This window comes from Eutrigla gurnardus, assembly GCF_963514095.1.
Source record: "Eutrigla gurnardus genome assembly, chromosome: 9".
In the NCBI taxonomy this organism is placed as follows: domain Eukaryota; kingdom Metazoa; phylum Chordata; class Actinopteri; order Perciformes; family Triglidae; genus Eutrigla; species Eutrigla gurnardus.
Window position 1 is genome coordinate 19,483,078 of NC_139923.1, and position 20,375 is coordinate 19,503,452.

The 20,375-nt window shown below is 43.5% G+C and overlaps 1 protein-coding gene across 1 annotated transcript in view; it reads right to left on the bottom strand.

The window, feature by feature from the left end:
- Positions 1-842: 842 nt before the first annotated feature.
- The window catches only part of igf1ra (insulin-like growth factor 1a receptor), a 69,294-nt gene continuing 49,761 nt past the window's right edge, over positions 843-20,375 (bottom strand). Inside the window, exons 5-21 of the mRNA XM_084016785.1 lie at positions 20,116-20,260; positions 19,226-19,434; positions 18,956-19,082; positions 18,501-18,736; positions 18,225-18,392; positions 17,888-18,095; positions 14,648-14,934; positions 14,391-14,533; positions 14,083-14,248; positions 13,858-13,960; positions 13,565-13,635; positions 13,249-13,478; positions 12,270-12,374; positions 11,923-12,082; positions 11,550-11,679; positions 9,662-9,796; positions 843-6,427 (exon numbers count right to left, since the gene is read on the bottom strand). Of these exons, the coding sequence (XP_083872911.1) occupies positions 5,893-6,427; positions 9,662-9,796; positions 11,550-11,679; positions 11,923-12,082; positions 12,270-12,374; positions 13,249-13,478; positions 13,565-13,635; positions 13,858-13,960; positions 14,083-14,248; positions 14,391-14,533; positions 14,648-14,934; positions 17,888-18,095; positions 18,225-18,392; positions 18,501-18,736; positions 18,956-19,082; positions 19,226-19,434; positions 20,116-20,260 (3,158 nt within the window). The 3' untranslated portion in view covers positions 843-5,892. The remainder of the gene's footprint in view (positions 6,428-9,661; positions 9,797-11,549; positions 11,680-11,922; positions 12,083-12,269; positions 12,375-13,248; positions 13,479-13,564; positions 13,636-13,857; positions 13,961-14,082; positions 14,249-14,390; positions 14,534-14,647; positions 14,935-17,887; positions 18,096-18,224; positions 18,393-18,500; positions 18,737-18,955; positions 19,083-19,225; positions 19,435-20,115; positions 20,261-20,375) is intronic.

Sequence of the window (20,375 nt, forward strand, 5' to 3'; positions counted from 1 at the left end):
TCGCTCACTTTCTTCTTCTTCGAGATTTTAGGCAGACTAGACGCCTAAGCGCGCAATGCTGCCATCCACAGGGCATAGTTATATACTTGTTTTATTATATCCATGGTAACAACCCTAACCCTAACGCCTCGTCATCAAGACCGCATCCCTCCTCTCCTTCCCAACATACAAGTGGCTCTTTATCACATTTCTCTGAATAATAAAATAATGGCGTCCCTTCTTCTCCCTCTCTCACCGCTCCTGCCATACAGCTGTGATGTTTTTCTTTAAATGGCGATTTGCACACCTGTAGGTCGATAAGCGTGGATGACAATGCGTGGTCGACAAAATAGAGCAAGTCTTCCGTACTTGCAGTCACAGATAGTGTGAGTCTTTTTTTTAAATATATATGTATAATACATTTAAATGTGTGACTTGTTCTAGAATCCTAATTTGGATGCCAGATTTTACCGGAGGGACCTGAATATATCATTTCCACAAGGGTTGTTCATCATTGATTCAGCAGCGAACAGCTCCCCCAAGCGGACAAATGGTGAAATGCGGGATCAAAAACAACTATCCTTCCTTACCGACTGTTTGAATTCTAATAAAGACATTTCACATGACACACACGGACACTATATCAATTAACAAATGACATGAAATGGAACGAACAGTAAAAGTACTCATTCATTTATTTATTCAAAATTTCAGGAAAAAAAAATACAGGAAATTCTCAGATACACATTTGGAGATGGCATGTCAAAAATACACCATCTCAGTTATAGATGTGAAAAACTTTTTGAGGCCTCAGATACAGAACTTGAAAAAAAGACAGTCTAGTGAAGGTTTTTGATTATTTCTTTCCCCAATCAGGTAATGAACACAGAGATTTTGTGAAAATATTGTAATAAAATAATAGCAGTAAACCAAGGCCCCCTCAGAAGGTATAGGAATGCAAATCATAAAAACAGAGGCATGATAATGATAAACCTCAAACTTATTATTGCAGTTCGAATGCGCTGACGCATCCTCCATAAACCTGAGGTTTGCATGACAAACTTTCAGAAGAATGAAAATGATAAAGATGACTAAGTTGAATGTTTTTGAGTTAGTTACTGTATGTTTACACTGAAATCGGGCAATGCAATAAAAGCAACTAGTGTGAAGCTGTAAACTTAAGCCTATATCGTCTTTTTCCTAATCATGTCATTTACTCTTTACCATGACTACCCGTAATCTACGCAACATCCCTGTCCTAAACATGTCCACATGTTTATTTAAATGCTGTAGTTATGACATGTGACTTGTGATCTAATGGCAACCACTAATTCCACAGTAATTCACCTCACGACAGGTCAATGTAATGTCTACTCGCAGATCTGAAAAGTTTGTATTTTATCATCTATACATCCAAATGGAAACACACAAATGCACAGATATGTATACGTAACTACACAAGCCTCTTGCTTGTCAGTGGTGATTTCTGTACCAACGGGATTTCAGCAGCAATCAGACTGTTTTGCAACCAAAAAAAAAAAATCCTTCAGTCTTTGATTCTCTTATATTCTCTGACATCATGCACAAATAAAATGCTTAAGAAGAACCTAAATTGAGCACCCCAATTTCACATTAGACGCTGACCAGTGGGCTATTCATAATCCCATTTTGTTTTTTTTATTGCTTTCGGGTATAAAATTCAACATGAATTTTCAAATTGCTTTATGCCTCCAGCCCAGAAGCCCTTGCACTGAGACAGCGCTCTCCAAGTGGCCGCGGAGCGTAGAAGCCAAGTTTTGAGATGTAAAAGCTCCTTTTCCACCTCCACACTCGACATTTCGATGACAATATAAGATCCACTGAGGTGACTGTTCTTTAACCAGCAGCATTTAGTGTAAGTAGCAGTACAAATAGGTCACAAAAGGCGTGTGAATGATTGAAAAAGCCAGAAAATGGTGGAACTCAGCCATCTCTAGAGCTAGAATGTCATGGCATTCAGCACAGCAGGTAGACTTGGGACGGGGGACGGTGAACGGGGGGAGTTTATGGGGTTAAAAAAATAAAGTGATCCCATATTGAATTATTTAAATTCTCCATTTTCTCGGACTGAAGGTAGAAAGACGTAGGTGGAGTGTCCACTATCTCTACAGAAGGGTTTTGTACAGAAATGTCCTCGTTACATTCACAGCACTGATCCAGATACATTAAAAGAATGTAATCTTTTTAGAGTGTGAATGATGTTTGAGTAGCGCTGTAACCTCGCAGCTTTTTATGAAACATGTTTTTCCCTTTTTAAAGATTCCCCATGATAAGTGTTCAGACTTGTGTATGAATGTTTTTTTGATGAGGAAACGAAGGTTTCTGTCTATTGAGGAGTTCCGGTTGTGACTATGTGTTGGGAGACAGCGGAGATGTGATATCTGATGTTGTTGTCGGTCTCTTCCACTGCACCTGCTGTAAGCCAGTCCAAATTAAAGTGTAGGTTGATGTAATTATGTAATGTGCTGACTCTGCAGAGTGCTAATGTCCTCTCAGAGATACAAACAGACTCTTTATAAACCGCTGGGCTTGAAACCGGTGGGCTGAACTAACAACACAGATATTCCATCTCCTGTCCTAGTTCACTTTGTGAGGTTTATCTCCATCCCTGTGGGGTTTTATGCAGATGGTTTCTATACAAACTGATGAGCGTGAGATGTACTTGTTTTCCATACGTATACATTTAAAAAGAGTGAGGTAGATATATACTCGAAGGAAAAAAAAGAAAAAAAAAACTTTAAGTCCCCCAGTCATGACACCAAAGAAAATACATACAAAAATCCATCTTTATACTGAATCATGGGGCATTTATACAGTGATTTAAACTGATATCACAAAGGAAATTAAAAAAATAAATAAATAACACTCCGACAGGAAAAAAAAACTTCAAAGAGAGGAAAAAAAAAAAATTAAATCACTAGGCAACATTTCCAAAAAGATGAGGAGAAATCCTTCAAAATACTTTCACTATCCAGCCTCCATTTTAAGACCTTTTTCCATTCATGACATTGAAATGTGTTCCCTTCCCTGGACTTTAACCCATCCTTTATTTGGTTTTTAGAAGCAGTGATTATGAAGACAAACAATAAGACCTTTTATCACTTTGTAGAAGTAATATAGCAGAAGTGGCGTTATATTGCGCTCGAGTGTTGAAGTAAAAAAAAAAAAATAGCAAGAAAAAAATCAATTTTGAATGGTTGAGAGATGGTTGGCATAATTAAGGCAAACAAGACAACCCAATTAGCCCTATTGATTCAAGAGGAGGCGAGAAATGGATGGGTTAAAATACCAGATCTGGTTTAAAGTAAATATCTCGTGCACCGACTTCAAAAGGAGGCACCGGGAGAGAGAGCGAGAGGAGAAAGAGAGGACACATGGATGGGGGAGGAAAGGGGGAGGTACAAGCTGAGACAAGTAGAGAACGATCATGAGAATGTGTGGAGAAAGCAAAGCCTTTACTTTGACCTGAGATTGAGTCGCACCTAGTGGGCAATACTAGGTGCAGTGCTAGACGACAAGTACAAAAAGGGTGCAGAAAGTACACACTCACACATCCAAATAAGGTGTCCATTCCAAATAATAATAATAATAATAATATTAATAATATAGACATCCACAAAACAAATACAGGAGGAAAGATTTCATAAAAATAAAAGGCAATGAACAAAATATAGTGTTACAGAAAACTTTTTGGGGGTAACAGAAAAAAAAAAAAAAAATGCTTTTATATTTAAATCATATTTTTTGTTGTTTTGCTTTTTTTAACAGTTCGCAGATATAAGAAATGGACTGTAGTGGAGACCATGAAACATCAAACCTGAAGGATTATTTATATATATATATATATATATATATATATATATATATATATATATATATATATATATATATACATATACATATACATATACATATATATATATACATATATTTATATATACACACACGCACGCACACACATCCAAAAGAGAAAAAGAATAAAATAGCAGCTTTGTTCTGTACAGACATAGAGGCAAACATTTTTGAACCGTAAAAAGGTTTAAAAAAGTGACAAAACCAATAATGTGTATAAAAACGATCCTGCAGTCTAAAATACAACTGTAAGACCTTTATATGTGTTTGAAACTAATGACTATTCTAAAAGAGACCTGCTGTGATTTAAAAGTTGTCTCTCGGCTACTAAAATCTGATCCAACGCCTTCTCGTTTTCTGTCTCCAGTCCCGACTCCGTCGTGGTGTTTTTTGGGTGCCTTTTTCATTCGAGCAGCAGCATCTGAGGGAAGACCGTTCACCTCCCGCACGAAACGCACAGTTTAAAAAGATGTCAGACAAGGTTGGAACATATGAGGCAGAGTCGTATCCCTTGAATGTGAAGCTCGGTAATGTGGAGTGTGAACGTTGTGATGCTTTGTTTCCATTTTGTCTTTCTTTAAAACAAAGACTGAGGCTGTGATCCAGAGTTGGTGGACTCAAGTGTTCACGATATGATCAAGGGGGACATTTTTGTCTGTTTAGTTCCATTTGAAAGGACTTGCAACAGAACATTCTGGGAAGCCAACAACATGCTGGCTTTTCAATTGTGCTTACATGCAAATATAGGGTTGTAATGAGTTATTATCAACTTGTGGACAACCCAAATATATCCAGTTTACTATCTCAGCAGCAAATCTTTACACGTGTGCAGAAGAACCACTGAAATTTGGGCATTTTTTATTGAATAAAAACAACATGAATTTAGAATAAAACTACATTTTATCGAGTTATTTTTAAACTTTTTGTTACTTTTAAATAATCATCTTAAGATGATTTCTTACCATCATTGTATCAATTGATAAAAAAAGCTTAAAATTTGATTAAAGGAGGCTTACATTTCAATTCCTGAAGGAAAAAGTCCTACTTTTATCCTCCTTAAAGGCAATTCACTTCAAATATATTTAGTGTCACATTTCTGCATCACGCGGCTCGGTAGATCTAACCCCCCCCCGAAAGCCGACGCTGCATTTACTGAGCAAACTTTTGACTGCAGGTGTGAATGCAGCCTCAACAGTAACGCTGCGTTCTGTCCTGGGATAACCCCACACACACAGCTGCTGCAGGAGTAGCCATTCTGGTGTTATTTCCCACACGAGACTCATCTCAACTCTGAATCACAGCCTTAAAAAAAGAAGGGAGACCAGTATGAAACTGAAGAAAAAGCTCGATTTGGCAATAGTTTGGCAGATACACGACAGCCCCTCCTCTTCCACTCTGATCCGCTCCTGAAAAGGATCATAGAAATATCAACAGGAAAATGAAACAATGATCGTAGTCCCAGCGTTCTACTTGAGGCATCCTCGCATGACATGATGCGGCCTGCTCATGCAAACAAAGTCATTTCCATGGAAAGTCTGTTAGAAACGGGGCTATGCCATATCATAGAGAGAATCACGGGGTTTTGTATAAATACAGATATCCACAACATCCTCTCTGAAATCGTCAGGAAAAAAGTGCTCTTTTGTTGGATTTGCTGGCAGATATGCTAAAAAAAAAAAAGTATTTTCTTTGAAGTTCATGTCTAAATCTGTAAAATCAGGATACATGCCTGGATTATTTTCCTCCTCGAAGGACTTATGTAACAACGACTGAATTACAGGCAGCGCAGGAAAGGAGTTCCCCAGTGTCGAGTCTGAGCCACCGAACTCCAAATGCTTTAGCAGGTTTCTGTACCTTTTCTCAGTTTTTAGAGTTCACGTTTGACCTTTAAAGGAGTGGAGCGGCCATCTACTGGCACACAGTTAAAGAAAGTCATTTCTTACCCCATCCATCCCTCCTTAAGAGATGGAGGAGAGGTTTGTGTTACCCTGTGTAAGAGGCGGACGAGGGGCTGGTCTGATATCAGCAGGCCGACGACTGGGGCAGTGGTAACGCCCGTTCGTTCTTTCTGCCCCCGTTCATGTGTGCATACGGCTGCAGCTCATCAAAGTTGGGCCGCAGTAACACCACGGGCCCGTTGGCCGAAACATGTCCTGAGTGCTTGTCCAAGGCTTGGCCTGGAGACGCCAAGGCTGAGGCAACCAGGCCCGGGGAGGAGGGAGACACGGGTCCCAACAACGGAGTGCTGGCGCCTTGCATGGGGGACAACTGCTGAGTCGGGGGAGGCGGCGTGCCTCCCGTACACCCCGACGACGAGGGGGCGGCGGCGGCGGCGGCACAGGGCTGCCTGGTAGATGCAGGGTCCAGTGGAATGTTCTCCATGTTCTCTACCTCCATGTCCAGCTCCTCCGTGTCCGGCGGCTTGTTCTCCTCGCTGTAGAAGAAGCTCATTTCCCTGAAGGGAGGATCCAGTTCATCTTTGATGCTGCTGATGATCTCCAGGAAAGACGGACGCATCTTGGGATTATACTGCCAGCACATCCTCATCAGCTCGAACCTGCATGTGATGCACAGCAGATTAAAAAAAAAGGGTTAGTAATGAACAGTAGATCTTTGGTGTTTTGGTCACGAAAAGCATGGATTCACATTTTATTTAATGAACTTTAGGGAAAGATATACCAAAAAGACGATGTGGATTTTGTCCCCTATCTCAGAGTTGAATTGTGCTACTTCACACTTAAGGAAATATTACAGCAACTCTTTGAATGTACATCATCAGAGCAGAGGAAAAGAGGTGAACCCACTTCACATTTCTTACCAGCAGGTGGCAGGAGACACTGATGTTCAGCCCATTTCAATACACGGCCACTAAAACTGCATTCAATATCTTGAAAAATAAAACTATGTGGAGAGTGCATCATATAGTACTGTAAACTAGACTACTACAGTAAATGTACACGGATAGATTATTTGATTAATCCTTCTTCTGTTGTCTTTTGGAAATCTATTATTTCCCTTTCAAAGCAGCAAACACATAAAAATATATATAAGATTATTAAAAAAATGCTGCTACATCTACGTAAACCTGCCTAGATGTTTTGTGTTTAACATTTTGTTTAATATTCCTACATTACTGGGTGTGAATGTAATGTACTGTACGTACATTTAGCCTGATACTGCTCATACACACTATGTGTAAGAGTGAAATCACTTATACCAGCCTGTATCTCTTGGACTTGGATTCATGTCATGCGGGTTCGTTGTTGATCGGTACTCTCAGTGAACATGGCAGTTCAAACCACACATTTTAAAACCCGGATACGTTTTATTTATTGCAACATTACGACACATACAGTAGTGCAGATGAGTAATGTAGCTTGTGCTCTGCAGCACAGTAAATCACACGTAAGGTTACTGTGCCAGGCCAGCGGCCGAGCTTTGGGAACGTCAAAACAACATCATAAAAGGGAGAATTATTACAGTTTTTGTGTGGTGCTACACCACACACCGCAACTTCAATTATACACAAACAAGCTAAGAATACCCTCCACGGCCCACTGACATAAACACCTCAGTCATCTCCCCTCCGCTCTCACTGTTCCCTCTCCCTTCTTCTTCCCTTTCTCCTCCAGTGGTCTTTTTGCCGTCTACAACGGTCTCTCTGCAGCTGGGTGCCAGCTCCCCTCTTGCAAAGAGGAATTATGGGTAGAGATTTTCCCGAAGCGCGCACGCTTGCCTCATACTCTGAAGCAGCAGGGGGCGGCGGCTCTGTCTTGTTTTTCTGCAGCGCAGCAAGTGTCTCAAAGTTGACGCTCCAAACCCAGGCAGCGAAGACCTCCCGTGAAAAGGAGTGTAATGTTTGGAGCCGGGCCGGCGCTGTGGGGGGGAAACCTGTCTGCGTTTTCCCCGCCCGCTGAAAACTATTCAGCCGCCATCTGTTGCCGCGCACGAGGCTTGTTGATGCAAATTTAGAAAACAAACACCGCAGTAAATCCTGACTTCTTGTCAGCGTCCTGCCAATCATGGCACACACACACACACACACACACACACACACACACACACACACAGACGCACGTTATTGCCATTAAGCCTAAAGTGTATATTCGACCTGTCAGCGGTGACATTAGCAACTTATGGGAAGCTCACAGCGGTGAATTGTGTACTTGTTCTTCAGCTGGCATGAAAGAGCTCCTCAAGGTCAAACAACATCCATTTCCCTTTCTATTCCAGTATTGCCACCAGTTGTTTTTTTGTTGTCACATGTTTGTTTGCATTTTTCTTACAGACTGAGCTTTCACTCATAAAGCAGCCCTGTTGATTTGTTCTGTTTTTTCTGTATTTGTTCCATTTAGCTTGATATCTTTGTTCAGCCGTACTTCTGTATTGCTCTGTAAATGTAAATGTGCTGCACAGTATTTAAGTATAGTCCGAGCTAATGTAAACTGGAGTCAAATCCCCTTTGTGTGTTTTATTTATCACATAAAAAAAAAATGCCTTGTTTTACAAGCAAATGTCTGGTGTGATGGTGTAAAAGGGTGCTTTCAAAAGGAAATTTAGCAACAGTTTGCACTAGTCTAGACACAGCCGTCATCCCCCCCCCCAAACTAATGGACAACACTCTGATAAACCCAGAAACAGACACACTTTCAGGCCAAATGCGAGGGCTAAACGGTCTCCCAACATCTATGGGAAACGTCTCATAAATCTGATCGGGGAATCTTACAACCCAGTTGGGAAACATCCAAACCCACGGCTACCTGACCATGAGAACGATCGTACACGGAGGAGACAGTCAAAACTCCCCGATTATGACTCATCGCTCTCGTCCGTTATCCTGCCCTGCATTCTCTTCTTGTATCTATTCAGCCTTTGTGTGGACTTCTGGCTTCGCCGCACCTCAGCAGTCTTCTGGAAATCTCCATTAAGTCACTACATTGAAGGCGACCAGCAGCAAAAGACCTGACTTCCCTGTGTGACCAAGCCCCCCCCCACCCCCATCTCCACCTCCACCACCACCACCACCACCTCTGTAACACAATCCACACACTCCTGCAATCAGGACAAAACAGTCAGGCTGCCATAGAAACGGGAGGTTTGTGTCTGCACAACACTTGGCCCTCGGTTTTCTTTCGACTGAAACTCTCTTTCTAAGGTGAGGTCAGCCATGGAGAGTGGGAGGGGAGAAAAAGCAGAATGCCTTCTTATTGAGGTCAGAGTGGGAGAGGAGAAATGCATATATGCAGCGCTGCATGCTGACAAGCAGGCTGTTCTGTGATTCCTCTCCTCTTACAGCCGGGGTGATTCATTAATGAATTCATTAATTCTTTCTCCCGTCTCCCTCCCACTCCCTTCGCCGACAGACGGACACCATCTCCCTCCTCGTGCCCCGTTCTCGGGGAGGGGCGGGGAATGAGGGGCATCTTTCACGCATGAGTCGTGGCATCCCTTCTATGGGCCGAGGCTAACGGCCGAGGAGGCTTCTCACTGCCAGCTGACCACCGTGTCCTCAGCGGACCGCATTTAACCTGTGACGTTAATGTCAGGCCTCATCTCGGCTCTACCTAAGCACACACACACACCACATGATATCCTACACACTTTCAACCACAACTTAAAATAGACGCTGGGCAAAATATTAATGGGACAGAAGGCTGCGGGAGGCGGTAATTGGCAGTGGAGGATAAAAAAAAATAAAAAAAGACAGCACATCCTTCAAGGGTGTTGTAACATAAACCTAAAGGGGCTAGAATGTCTGATGTCACACAGTTATTGATCACAGGAGACTTACAGCATGTCAGGGCAGTTGTCAGGTTTGTCCAAGAGTTCTCCCTCCATGACGAAGCGCAGCACTTGTTCATTGGACATGCCCTGGTAAGGCTGCTCTGCTAAGGTGGCAATCTCCCACAGCACGACACCAAATGACCTGCGGGGAGAATTCAGACAACAATTTTATTATATGTACGTATATTTGTGCCTCTTATCTGATGCCAATTCAGTGCTGCTTACATTGAGTGTAGTTTATTTGTTTTATAACTTCTAAATAAAAGGACCAAACTAGTGTTTCGGAATTTCCCTTTTCTAGAATGTGTCTATTACAATGCATTTATTACACAGAAGAAAAGTCTTATTGACAGGTGGGATGGGATCCTCACTACAAAGACACTAATCATGCATACTGTATTCACTTCCCCTTTTAATACAAAGCATGTACAGTACAGCTTCCTTTAGTGTTAACCATCTTTCAAAACAAGTCGAAGCACCTTTAAGTGAAGGCTAAATTTGTGTGTATGTTTTTCAACATTTGCAACTAACTAATGAAAAGCAAATAGACTATATGTGAGACTATATATATGAGAGTTTGTCACAGTTCTCAATTTTATAATGTGTTGTCACATGCTAAAGTGGACAAAATTAACTATTAATTCTATTTCAAAATACTTTCTATGCAAACGTGATCTAAACTCAAAATTATCATTAAAACATTGAAATTTATTGTGGATTTCTACCCCTAAGTGGACTAAAATCCTGAACTGTAGACCCCTACATTATCTAGAGTATAAGGAACCTGTTTACTACAAATGTAACGGGCAGTGAAGGAGTAACCTGACAACATTTACTGAGCCGAGGTTGTCGGAGAACGATACGAGACGTTGAACCTAAAACCTGGCAGCCTTTAAGTGTAAAGAGTCATGTAAGCTGGGAAATAGCATACCAGTCAGTGAATCACGGTGATGTCATTACTGCAGGACCAGCCTCAGGATGAAGTATTTACAGTACAGCCAACGTCACCTCGGTTTAACCTCAAGCTGCCCCTCGCTGAGATTACTATGAAACTATTCATGAAGAAAAATTCTTAACTCCACTAACAAAGACCACAATATTTGTTCACCCTTGGTCGTCAGAATTTCACAACTGGCGTGAGTTCAAGGTACGTTCAACAGTCCTTTAGGACAACACTACGTATAAGTGGCTGAAATAGTCTTGTGCTGACAGACAAAGCCACATTCAGACAGCTTTTCTCCATCAACAAAATAAAAGTCACCTACTCGTGGATTCCTAAGGAGCCCATAATGGGTTCGTCTTACGCCGAACCTCATCTGCACAACATCAAAGAGGAAGATAGAGAACGCAAATGTGGAGGTGGGTTTGTGCTGGCACTGCAACCTATCATTTGAGCACATCTGGAGCAGTTTAAGCCCACTCTGAAGGACCGACCCGTGGGACATTTTGAGTTGGGAAACAAAAAAAAAATAATTGCATGGGAGCTAGTAAACACTATTTTTTCTACAACAATATCACTCCAGATAGAAAAATGTGGCAAAACTGTAAACTAAGATTTCACTGCAAGCTGGCATAAAAAGGTGTCGGTACAAAAAAACTAAACTCTGGAGCCAGCTGGAAACCAAAGGATTTTTGATGGGTTTGGAAATAGTAGCTGTCGTAGCATACACAGAGAGGATAGAGGGCAGGAGATGCATGTTCAAACGGCGAAGTAAAGAATGCTGTGAAGTGATATTCATGGTTTTGACTCCAAACATGCAATACTTTAGTGTATCCATGTGCACAAATATTTAGACATTTCTGGAATACTTTGCAAGCCTCCTGGATTAGGGCAGCGTTATCCATGCATACTGCAGGCTTGTGAGTGTGCGTAAGAGAGCGATGTGTTCTCATACCAGACATCAGACATCGGAGTGAACACGCCATCCTTCAGTGACTCTGGAGACATCCAGCGGACAGGCAGCAGGCCCTTCCCTCCTTTTCGGTAGTAATCCGTCTCATAAATATCTCTGGTCATGCCAAAATCTGAAGAAGAAAAAAATGAAAACAGAGGTTGGGGAAGCCACTAAATATCCGTCATTCTGTGTGGGAGAGGAAGCTCCTGAGAGCTCATCCATTCCGTCACCTCCTCCCTCCCTCTGTCCATTTACATTAGGGCTCCGCTGCCTCAGGCACTCTCTGAAATCCCAGCGCTTATTTTCCGGGGTAGAGTGGGTTCAGCATTGAGCGACCAGGGGAGGCTGAAGGCATCGTATTAACTTGACTCACCTCCAATCTTCACAGTGAAGTCCTCAGCTACCATGCAGTTCCTGGCAGCCAGATCTCTGTGGACAAATTTGTTGGCATTCAGGTACGACATGCCGTCGGCGATCTCTCCTGCCATCTGGATCATCTTTTTGAGTGGTGGTAGGACCTGGGTGGTGGAGTTCTGGGGGATGAGAGTAAAGAGCACACAGGAATGGATGTTAGGTGAGGAAATGTCACATGGCTGTGGGAGAAAAAGGGGGAAAGGATGTGCAACTATTTCTTTAAGAGAGAGACAGCATATGATATAAAGCTGTAATGTGTGTGTGTGTGTGTGTGTGTGTGTGTACACGTGAGGAAAAGGGGCTTACTTCTTTGCGCAGAGAACGCAGGTGGCTCTTGAGATCTCCACGGGTCATCAGCTCCATAATCACCAATGTTGGCTGTCCCTGAGAGACCACACCCAGCAGCCGCACCTGCACCAATCACAACACAGCACAGGTCAGGTTTGATGAGTCACAAATCCAGATAAAGTATAACCAAAACGGTCATTAATCATATCTAAAAAACACATTTTTCTTTTAGTGTGCTGATGAAGGACATGATTCTCCCACAATGCAATGCACAAAGGAAATGTAGGGGGTGCTCACAGCTGGGACAAATTTAACTACAGGTGGTGGTGAAACAGCTCCAGGAATACGTCAGAAACAAAAAAATGACCATTACAAATGTGGTAAAAACGTTCTGTGAAGTTTAATTGGAAGTGGCTGTCTAAAGTCTGTTTGAATGTATTATTTTCTGTTAGCATAAAACATTTATTGTATGCTAAGTGAAATATAAACTACATTGGTGTATAGTTTTTTGCATAAAATGAGTAGATGTTAAGATAGGTAGTCTACCTCACCTCAGAGCACTCTAGTTTATAAGCAAAAAATATTTATATTTCACATCTTATGTCTAATTTGCTTTGAAGTTAGTTTAAAAAAAAATGGCTTTTTAGCAGCCATACTTAATAACAAAGGTTGTAATGGCAGCTTTCCAACGGGAAAACCTGACACATCCGTTTAACGTAGTTAATGAGGCTGTGATCGCGATGATGAGAGAATCTACACAATCTCCAGGAGGCTAAACCCTGCCTCAGGCTGTAGCTGCCTGAGTAAAGACAAGCGCAGTGTACTCAGTACTTGTGACCCTCAGCATCTATGCAGATTAATTAGGAAATTAATCATCAAGAGCACTTTCTTGCAACTGGGTTCAATACAAAGATGGTTTACTTTAAGCCATATTGTGATTATTTATCTACATGTATTCCAGGCTCTTCTCTTTCCGTTGAGGTGGTGCCCCTCTTACCACGTGGTGACAGTTGAATTCCTTCATGACGGAGGCTTCGTTCAAAAACTCAATGCGCTCCCTCATGCTGGCCGACTCGTTGACCGTCTTGATGGCCACCCGTGTGTCGGGTTCGTCCTTGACCACTCCCTTGGCGATGCCTTCGTACACCATGCCGAAGGAGCCCTGACCCAGCTCCTTGTGCATTGTGATCTTCTCCCTGGCCACCTCCCACTCATCTGGGACATACACTGGCACAACACAGCAGACAGCAGGTCAGCAAGACATGCACACAGTGAAACATATCAGTGAGGAAATTGACATTACATATGCTTACTTTCAGCAGCACTGAAGTACTCGGGGTTGACAGATGCATAAAGGACTCCATTCCCCAATCTGTCGCTATTCCTGTCGACACAAAGGTGTTAGCTATTCGACATGATTGTGTACATGATGTTTAATTCTCTATAAGAACTCTACTCTTTACTGCAGGGGCAATGTTAATGAAAACAACACCTATTAACTCTAATTGACATTACACTGGTCATTAAGTTTCATGAGCACGGTGAGGTAGAACAATATCATCAACAGACTTTATCTGGCGATAAGCGAGTTCATGAAGATACTTGCCTCTTTTTGTTCACAAAGAAGAGAATCGTGGTGAGGCTGGCAATGAACACAATCACTATGATAGGAATTATGATGACCAAGTAGAAGGTAACTCCATCATCTCCTGCAAGAACAGAAAAATAAGTGCAATCAGCGCATACTAGGGGTGTCAATTCTTATCTAATTTAAAGCAGCCGAGATGATTTTTTTGATACAGTATTCAACGTATGAGAAATGTTGCGTTACGTTTGGGTGGCGGCACGTAGAAGGACACGCTCTCCGTCCAAGAGCCGTTCCCTGCCAGTGAAATGGCGCGCACATGAGCGGAGTAGTTCCCCGAGCCCAGGTTGGTGATCCGAGCTCCTTTGTGCTTGCGGTACTGCTCCCGCGACACGCACTCGTGTTTCTCAGGCTGAAAAGGCAACAAACACACAGTGGTTACTGTTTGAATGATGTATGTACAGAGTTTTGACACTAGAAGCTGCTGAAAGTGGGAAGCATCGTTGTGCTCATGATATCTTTTGTGTTCTTTAGGTATCCCCAGCGTGGCTCACCTCAGTCCCCAGACGGTACTGGATGGCGTACATCAGGATGAGTCCGTTTGGCATGACGGGCTCCGGCCAGTACAGGAGCACGCAACCTTCAACCTTCTCACACCTCTCATAGATCACCTTTCCAGGGATGTCATCTGCTTTGACTGGGAAACACACACACACACGTATACAATTACTATGTGTCTACAATGCACTGGAAGATAACGGCATACTGTGTCACATTCCCATCACAGACTGCATCCAGGTCGCTTTCTAACCTGCTGGTTTGGTCCTGGAGAAGACGAAGGCTCCAGCGCTACAGCGTCCCACCTCCTCGTTACACGCATGGATGTCAATGTGGTAGACGGTGAAGGGCTGCATGTTGGGGATCTCCAAATATTCTGCGGTGCTCCTGTCCTCTAAGAAGGGGTACTCCTTGATGGGAGGAATGCCATCTGTACTGTTATCCCCTGGACCAAGGGAGGCGTTCCCCCTACCAACACCCTCACCGAACAGTGTGTTGTTAGCCATGCCAAAGACATCTCTACGGCGACGATCTGGAGGCCTGAAATACAGAGTAAGAACAGTAGGCGATGTTATTATAACAAAATATATGTGCTGGAAAAACTATCGGGACAAATTATTGTAGGTTTATAACTCCCAAGAGCATTTGACATCAAGCTGAAGCATCCTGTTGAGGTTGATATCATCACTGAAGTCTCAATGTAAAAAAATAACAACAACAAGCTGATACGACAGAAAATATAACATATCTTTGTGACATTTTGAACCAAACTGTTCACTCAAAATAGCCAATTATCAGCTGCCAAACTGACGGCGTTGCAGGGAATGGACCTCATAGTGCAGCTGATAAGCTGGAGCTGGACATCATTATTATTGAGGACAAGCAGGCACTGACAGCTGGGACTGTAGCGGCAGCGGAGGCACCGAGCCGACAGTAGTAACCAGCGGAGCCGACAGGGTGGTCAGCTGAGACAGACGGACAAAGGAAACGATTCGCATTGACAGCCGGTGACAACAGGTATATGGAGCTTTTACAGAGCTCTAGAGAGGTGATAAATGTTCAGGGGTCGTTTGGAAATGTAACGAGGACACCATGAACAGGTGGCTAGGTTAACAGTATACAGTTAAAACGATTCAAACTGTTTACTGGGAATTAGGGCTGCAACTCACAATTACTTTCATCATTGATCAATCTGGTGATTTTCCACGATTAATCAATTAATTTTTTAGTGCATAAAAAGTGAATATTGCTCATCAAAGCTTACAAAAACCTAAAGTGATGCCTAAAAGTTTTTTTTTTTTAATAAATCAACACCCACATTTTTTTTTACTATCAATCGAGACAAAGAAAGCTGCCAATCATCACAATTAAGAAGCACAATTTTGTTTTGCTTTTGACAAATAGTTTCAGCTCTGCCACCAAGCAAGTCTACAGTCAAGCATTTTTGTCTGAGCAGACATGCACCTCTGTACAAACACAGACAGACTGGTGGGAAAGACCAGTCGCACTGACATGTCAACATTCCTCTCTGACAGTTATAACTAGTGCCATACGATCCAGCACTCAAATCTGCTGTTGTTACTCTTGAAAAATACATAAAATAATGCATGAAAACTGACAGGAGAGTTCCGACCTGAGAGATGCAGATTTGCACTCTTAAATCTCGAGCTATCCTGTATAAAAAGTGATAGAAGAAGAGGAAGAGAGACGTGTAGACCCCACTGAGAGGCCTGATGAATGAAAATTTGAGGGATCCAATTTCTGTACGTGCAATGAGAGTAAGGTTAAGAAGCTCCTCAGCTGACTGAAGTGTGACCTTATCACTAGTGAGTTACTACACTTAGTGTCTTGGTGTTAGTGCCGCCCCCTAAAAAACATCTACCTTTACACAATGGCATCCAGAGAGGAATGCTGTGACTACACATCGAGTCTGTGGCACAGAGTACAGCAGCACATTATTAGCCTAAACTGCAGCAGCACATATTGCAGGCTCAAAATCTCTGGATCTGACAAAAGAAGAGGTATACTTCCAGGGAGTTCATACCAATTCATCTTGTATGTAATCATTACGCGTTCCAACAGGAAGCGATTACCGTAAATAAGTTCTCCAGTCAGCTGATGACAGCTTTTGGATCGTACCACAAGGTCTCCTAAACGGACACTGGCAGCCATCCTCTTTGTGCAGCCGCCCTCCCTCTCCTCCACTCAATCAGCCTGCCTTACTTTCTATTTGTCTACGGCTGATGGGGCTCTTCCCTAATTCATTTAAATTCCAGATGGATTCACTGTACATTTCCTGGCAGCTGTCTCACTCCAGAACAAAAAATAAAAGAAGCAAAAAAAAAAAAACGGACAAAGAGAGCGTGCAAGGGGAGGAGGAGAGTTGAGTGCAGACTGGAGGGGGACAGAATGGAAAACATTTCCTCTTCTTTCTGTGTCTGTTTTCACCCGCCCCTCTTTCCCCTCACCCTGGGTCTAAACCCTGAACCTTTGAAAAAACCTCCCCGGTTTTCAAGCCCTCTCCCTGGAGTGGTGTGTAATAATGCTGGCTCTGTTACAGCAGAGAGTCTGTGCATAAGCAGCCCGAGCCTTTGCTGCAGGCCCCGGACCTGCGATCCGCTGGTTTCCTAGACAGCTATACTATAACAAATCAACATAGCCAGAGAGAGGAGGAAGGGAGGGAGGAGGAGGGGGTATGAGTTCAATTAGAACAGAAAGCGGTTTTATTATTCTTCCGCCAAAGACATATTGATCCAATTCCACAAGAGCTTGCAGAAGGAAAAGAGAAGGGCACTGGAATGCTGTTTTGAACTCTGCAGTCTCGGAGGCATCATTTAAAGGTATGGATTTATAAGATACCCACTGAGTGTGCTAAGTGGGAAGCAACAAGTATATGGAGGCGCTCCGTATTTGACTGTGGGAGGAGAACGGAGCGGGACTCTTTGAAACAGTGAAACATCCTTAGCCACGAGCAACAAAAATGATAACACAACACAGATGTCGGTCCCTATTGTGGGGAACAAAAGCATAAGACGCTACGAGTGTGCAGCCAAACTAGGCCCTTCAGACTCTTTAATCACATCTCTCTCCTGGGTTTGTTTGTGTTGCCTAAATTGCTGCCTGCTAGCTCCCCCCCCCCCTGTGCCACTGTTGCCATGGCAGCGTAAAGCCACAAGAGTGCTAAGAAGGCTTTAGATCACTACTCAGCATGTCTCTTCATCTGCACCCCCTGACAAAAGGGCCGAGCCCAGCAGGCCGGCTCAGCCTCCGTCAGGTCCATCTCCGCCCCCATGCTCGGATGCTGTCTGCTCCACAGAGGAGCCATTACGCCGGGGCCACCACCTCATTCCTCATTTTGACCCATCAAGGCAAACACGTCGAGGTCTTTGATCGCCGTCGCCACAGAATGAAAGGAGGCACAGATCCGGGGGCTGTAAACAGTTTCTGATCAGCGTGAAGCTGATACTGTAATCTCCACAACATCTGTGGTTACCTCGGCAGGAAGATGGCGTTGTGAAGGAAGTTCTCGAAGATTTTAAAAAAGACACGGACATCCTTGTCCCGTTCTTTCTCCTCAGGCGTCTTCTGGCAAGCGCAGCACGGGCCCTTCTCTGCCCCTGCCACGTCTGACTTGGTGGGCTTGGTGTTGTCTTCCATGTCCGTGAACCCTGTGGCCGGGACACTGTTCGGGGTCTTCAGCTCTGTTTTAGGAGAAACCAAGAGTGTTCAGCAATGGGAAGCATTCTGCATTATCAAATAATAAGCAAATAAACGCATTGCCCAGAAAGGACTTATCAGTAGGAAAGCTGTGACATTAAAACGATGCACACCTTTGGAGCAGTAGTTGTGTTGGTAGAGCTCCCTGTCCTCAGGCTGCTGCTGCCAGCGGATCAGGTAGTAGGTCAGGTTGCCATTGGGAAAAGCTGGAGGGGACCACTTCACCATTAGCCTGGTTGAGGAGTTGGCATAGGAACGGGCATCTTTGGGCATCGACGGCACTGCAATAGGGCCAAAGTCGTGGTATGTTACATTCAAATGTTGCACAAGAACTCCTCAGGAGGTGACATTACTGGTATTGGTGCCAACAGCATGATGGTCAGACTTACGCGACGGGCGTGTGCGAATGTAGATGATATCACTCTTTGCCCCAGTAATGTGTTTGTCCTCCACTTGCAGGGTAATGGCCTTCACAAAAATAGCATACTGGGTCCAGGGTTTGAGGTGTTGAAGGCTGACTTTGGGGTCGTTGATTTTATCCTGTGGGAAATCCACATCCACCATGTGCCAGCTGTTTGAGCCACAGCCGTCCTGCCCGTCAAACTCTGTGATGTTCTGGAAAGGGCTGTGAAAAAGGGACTTTGTTTAAGAAATGGCACCATTTAGGAAACAATGACCTCTACTCTACTGATTGTTAGTATGAAAGGAAAACCTGTTCAAGGTCATGTTTGAAGATATGGTTCATCTTTGTCATTGGTTTTGCATATTTCTGCCAACCATTTTCCAAAGCATACCATACATTTTGTGGCAGTGTATTATAGATTATTGATTTCTAAGTACTCACGACTCCTTGTAGTAAACTATGAAGCTGATAAGGTCTCTGTAGTTCGGCGGCCGGTAGCGCTCCCACGTCAACTTGATCGTATGGCTTGAAGTAATGTTAGACTTGAACTTCAAGGTGTGGCTTTCACCTGTTGAGACAGACCCACATTAAAGATACATAAAATATTACAACACTGAACACACTGAATGGCTCACATATTGTGTCTATTGTATGATCAATCACAACAAAAAATGTAGATCAATCTGTCAAAGTTGATGTGAATGTACTCACAGCTGGCCCTTTCGCCGTTGTTACGGAAATCTCCCTCCTCTGGCTTCACAGCGATGCCCGTCTTCTCCCACATCTTGTGGATCTCAGACATGCAGAGTTTGGGGTTCAGACGGAAGAAAAGGCGTCCGTTCCTAATAGTCAGGTTGTGTTGACTCCAGTCCCACAGATACTGCAGGTGCTGGTTGTCGATGGCGGAGAAGGAATACATGCTGACAATGGAAGGAGATCGAGAGGAGGTTATAACCATCTCATATAGGTATTGGATGTTGAAGCTGAAGTTGTCAGAAATGTGTTTTTTGCCACCTGGTGGCAGCGTTAAGCACTAGAATAGGTGGAAGTCACATGAGGTCAGGTCTGTCTGTCTGACAGCTTGGGTTCGTACAGAGGAGGACATGAAACAGAAACAGCGCCGTGCTACTCTGAGCTCCAGCCGTCAGTAATGCAGCAGAACACCTCCAGAGCGAAAGGAATGTCTGCCATCCTCAACAGCATTCCTCTGTGTGAAACTTTACCCTGGGAGAAATGACAGCAAGCAGGGCGACAGGAGTTCCCATGACCCCATTGCCATGACCAAAAAAACTTTCCCTCGTATCTAAGACTACTGCTGTTGTCACAGTTTGACGGACCTGAGACTTTCCATTTAGCTTCGTTGCCACAATCACTTATCTTAGCCTGTCTGCATGACTCATATTTCAAATTACACTCCAACTGTTATATTTAGATTTATAAATGTGCATGAACGCATCCACCATGAATTAAGTCCACTGTTGTGTTGGTGCCAGCCTCCCTGCTAAGCTGCTGTCTGCTCATGTCCTCGAATTCCCCGTCACCGCTCCCATGCATGCATGCATTCACGGACAAAATAGCGCAGACAAACAGCGCAGACATACTTGTCGATGAGTTCCTGGCCATTGATGTAACGCAGACTCTTGAGGAAGGACAGCGAGCCAAGTGCGTGGGAGTGTCGAATCTTCACATAGCCCGTCACTTTCTGAATCAATCCCATGAAGCTCTCTAGCTCAGACGCTATGTTATCTGGGGACATGCCATTAACACAGACACACACATAGAAAACAGCATGTAAAAAGCCACGTTTTTTTAACAAATCCACGGGGATTTTTGCTGCTAATATGACATCCAGACTAGCTCT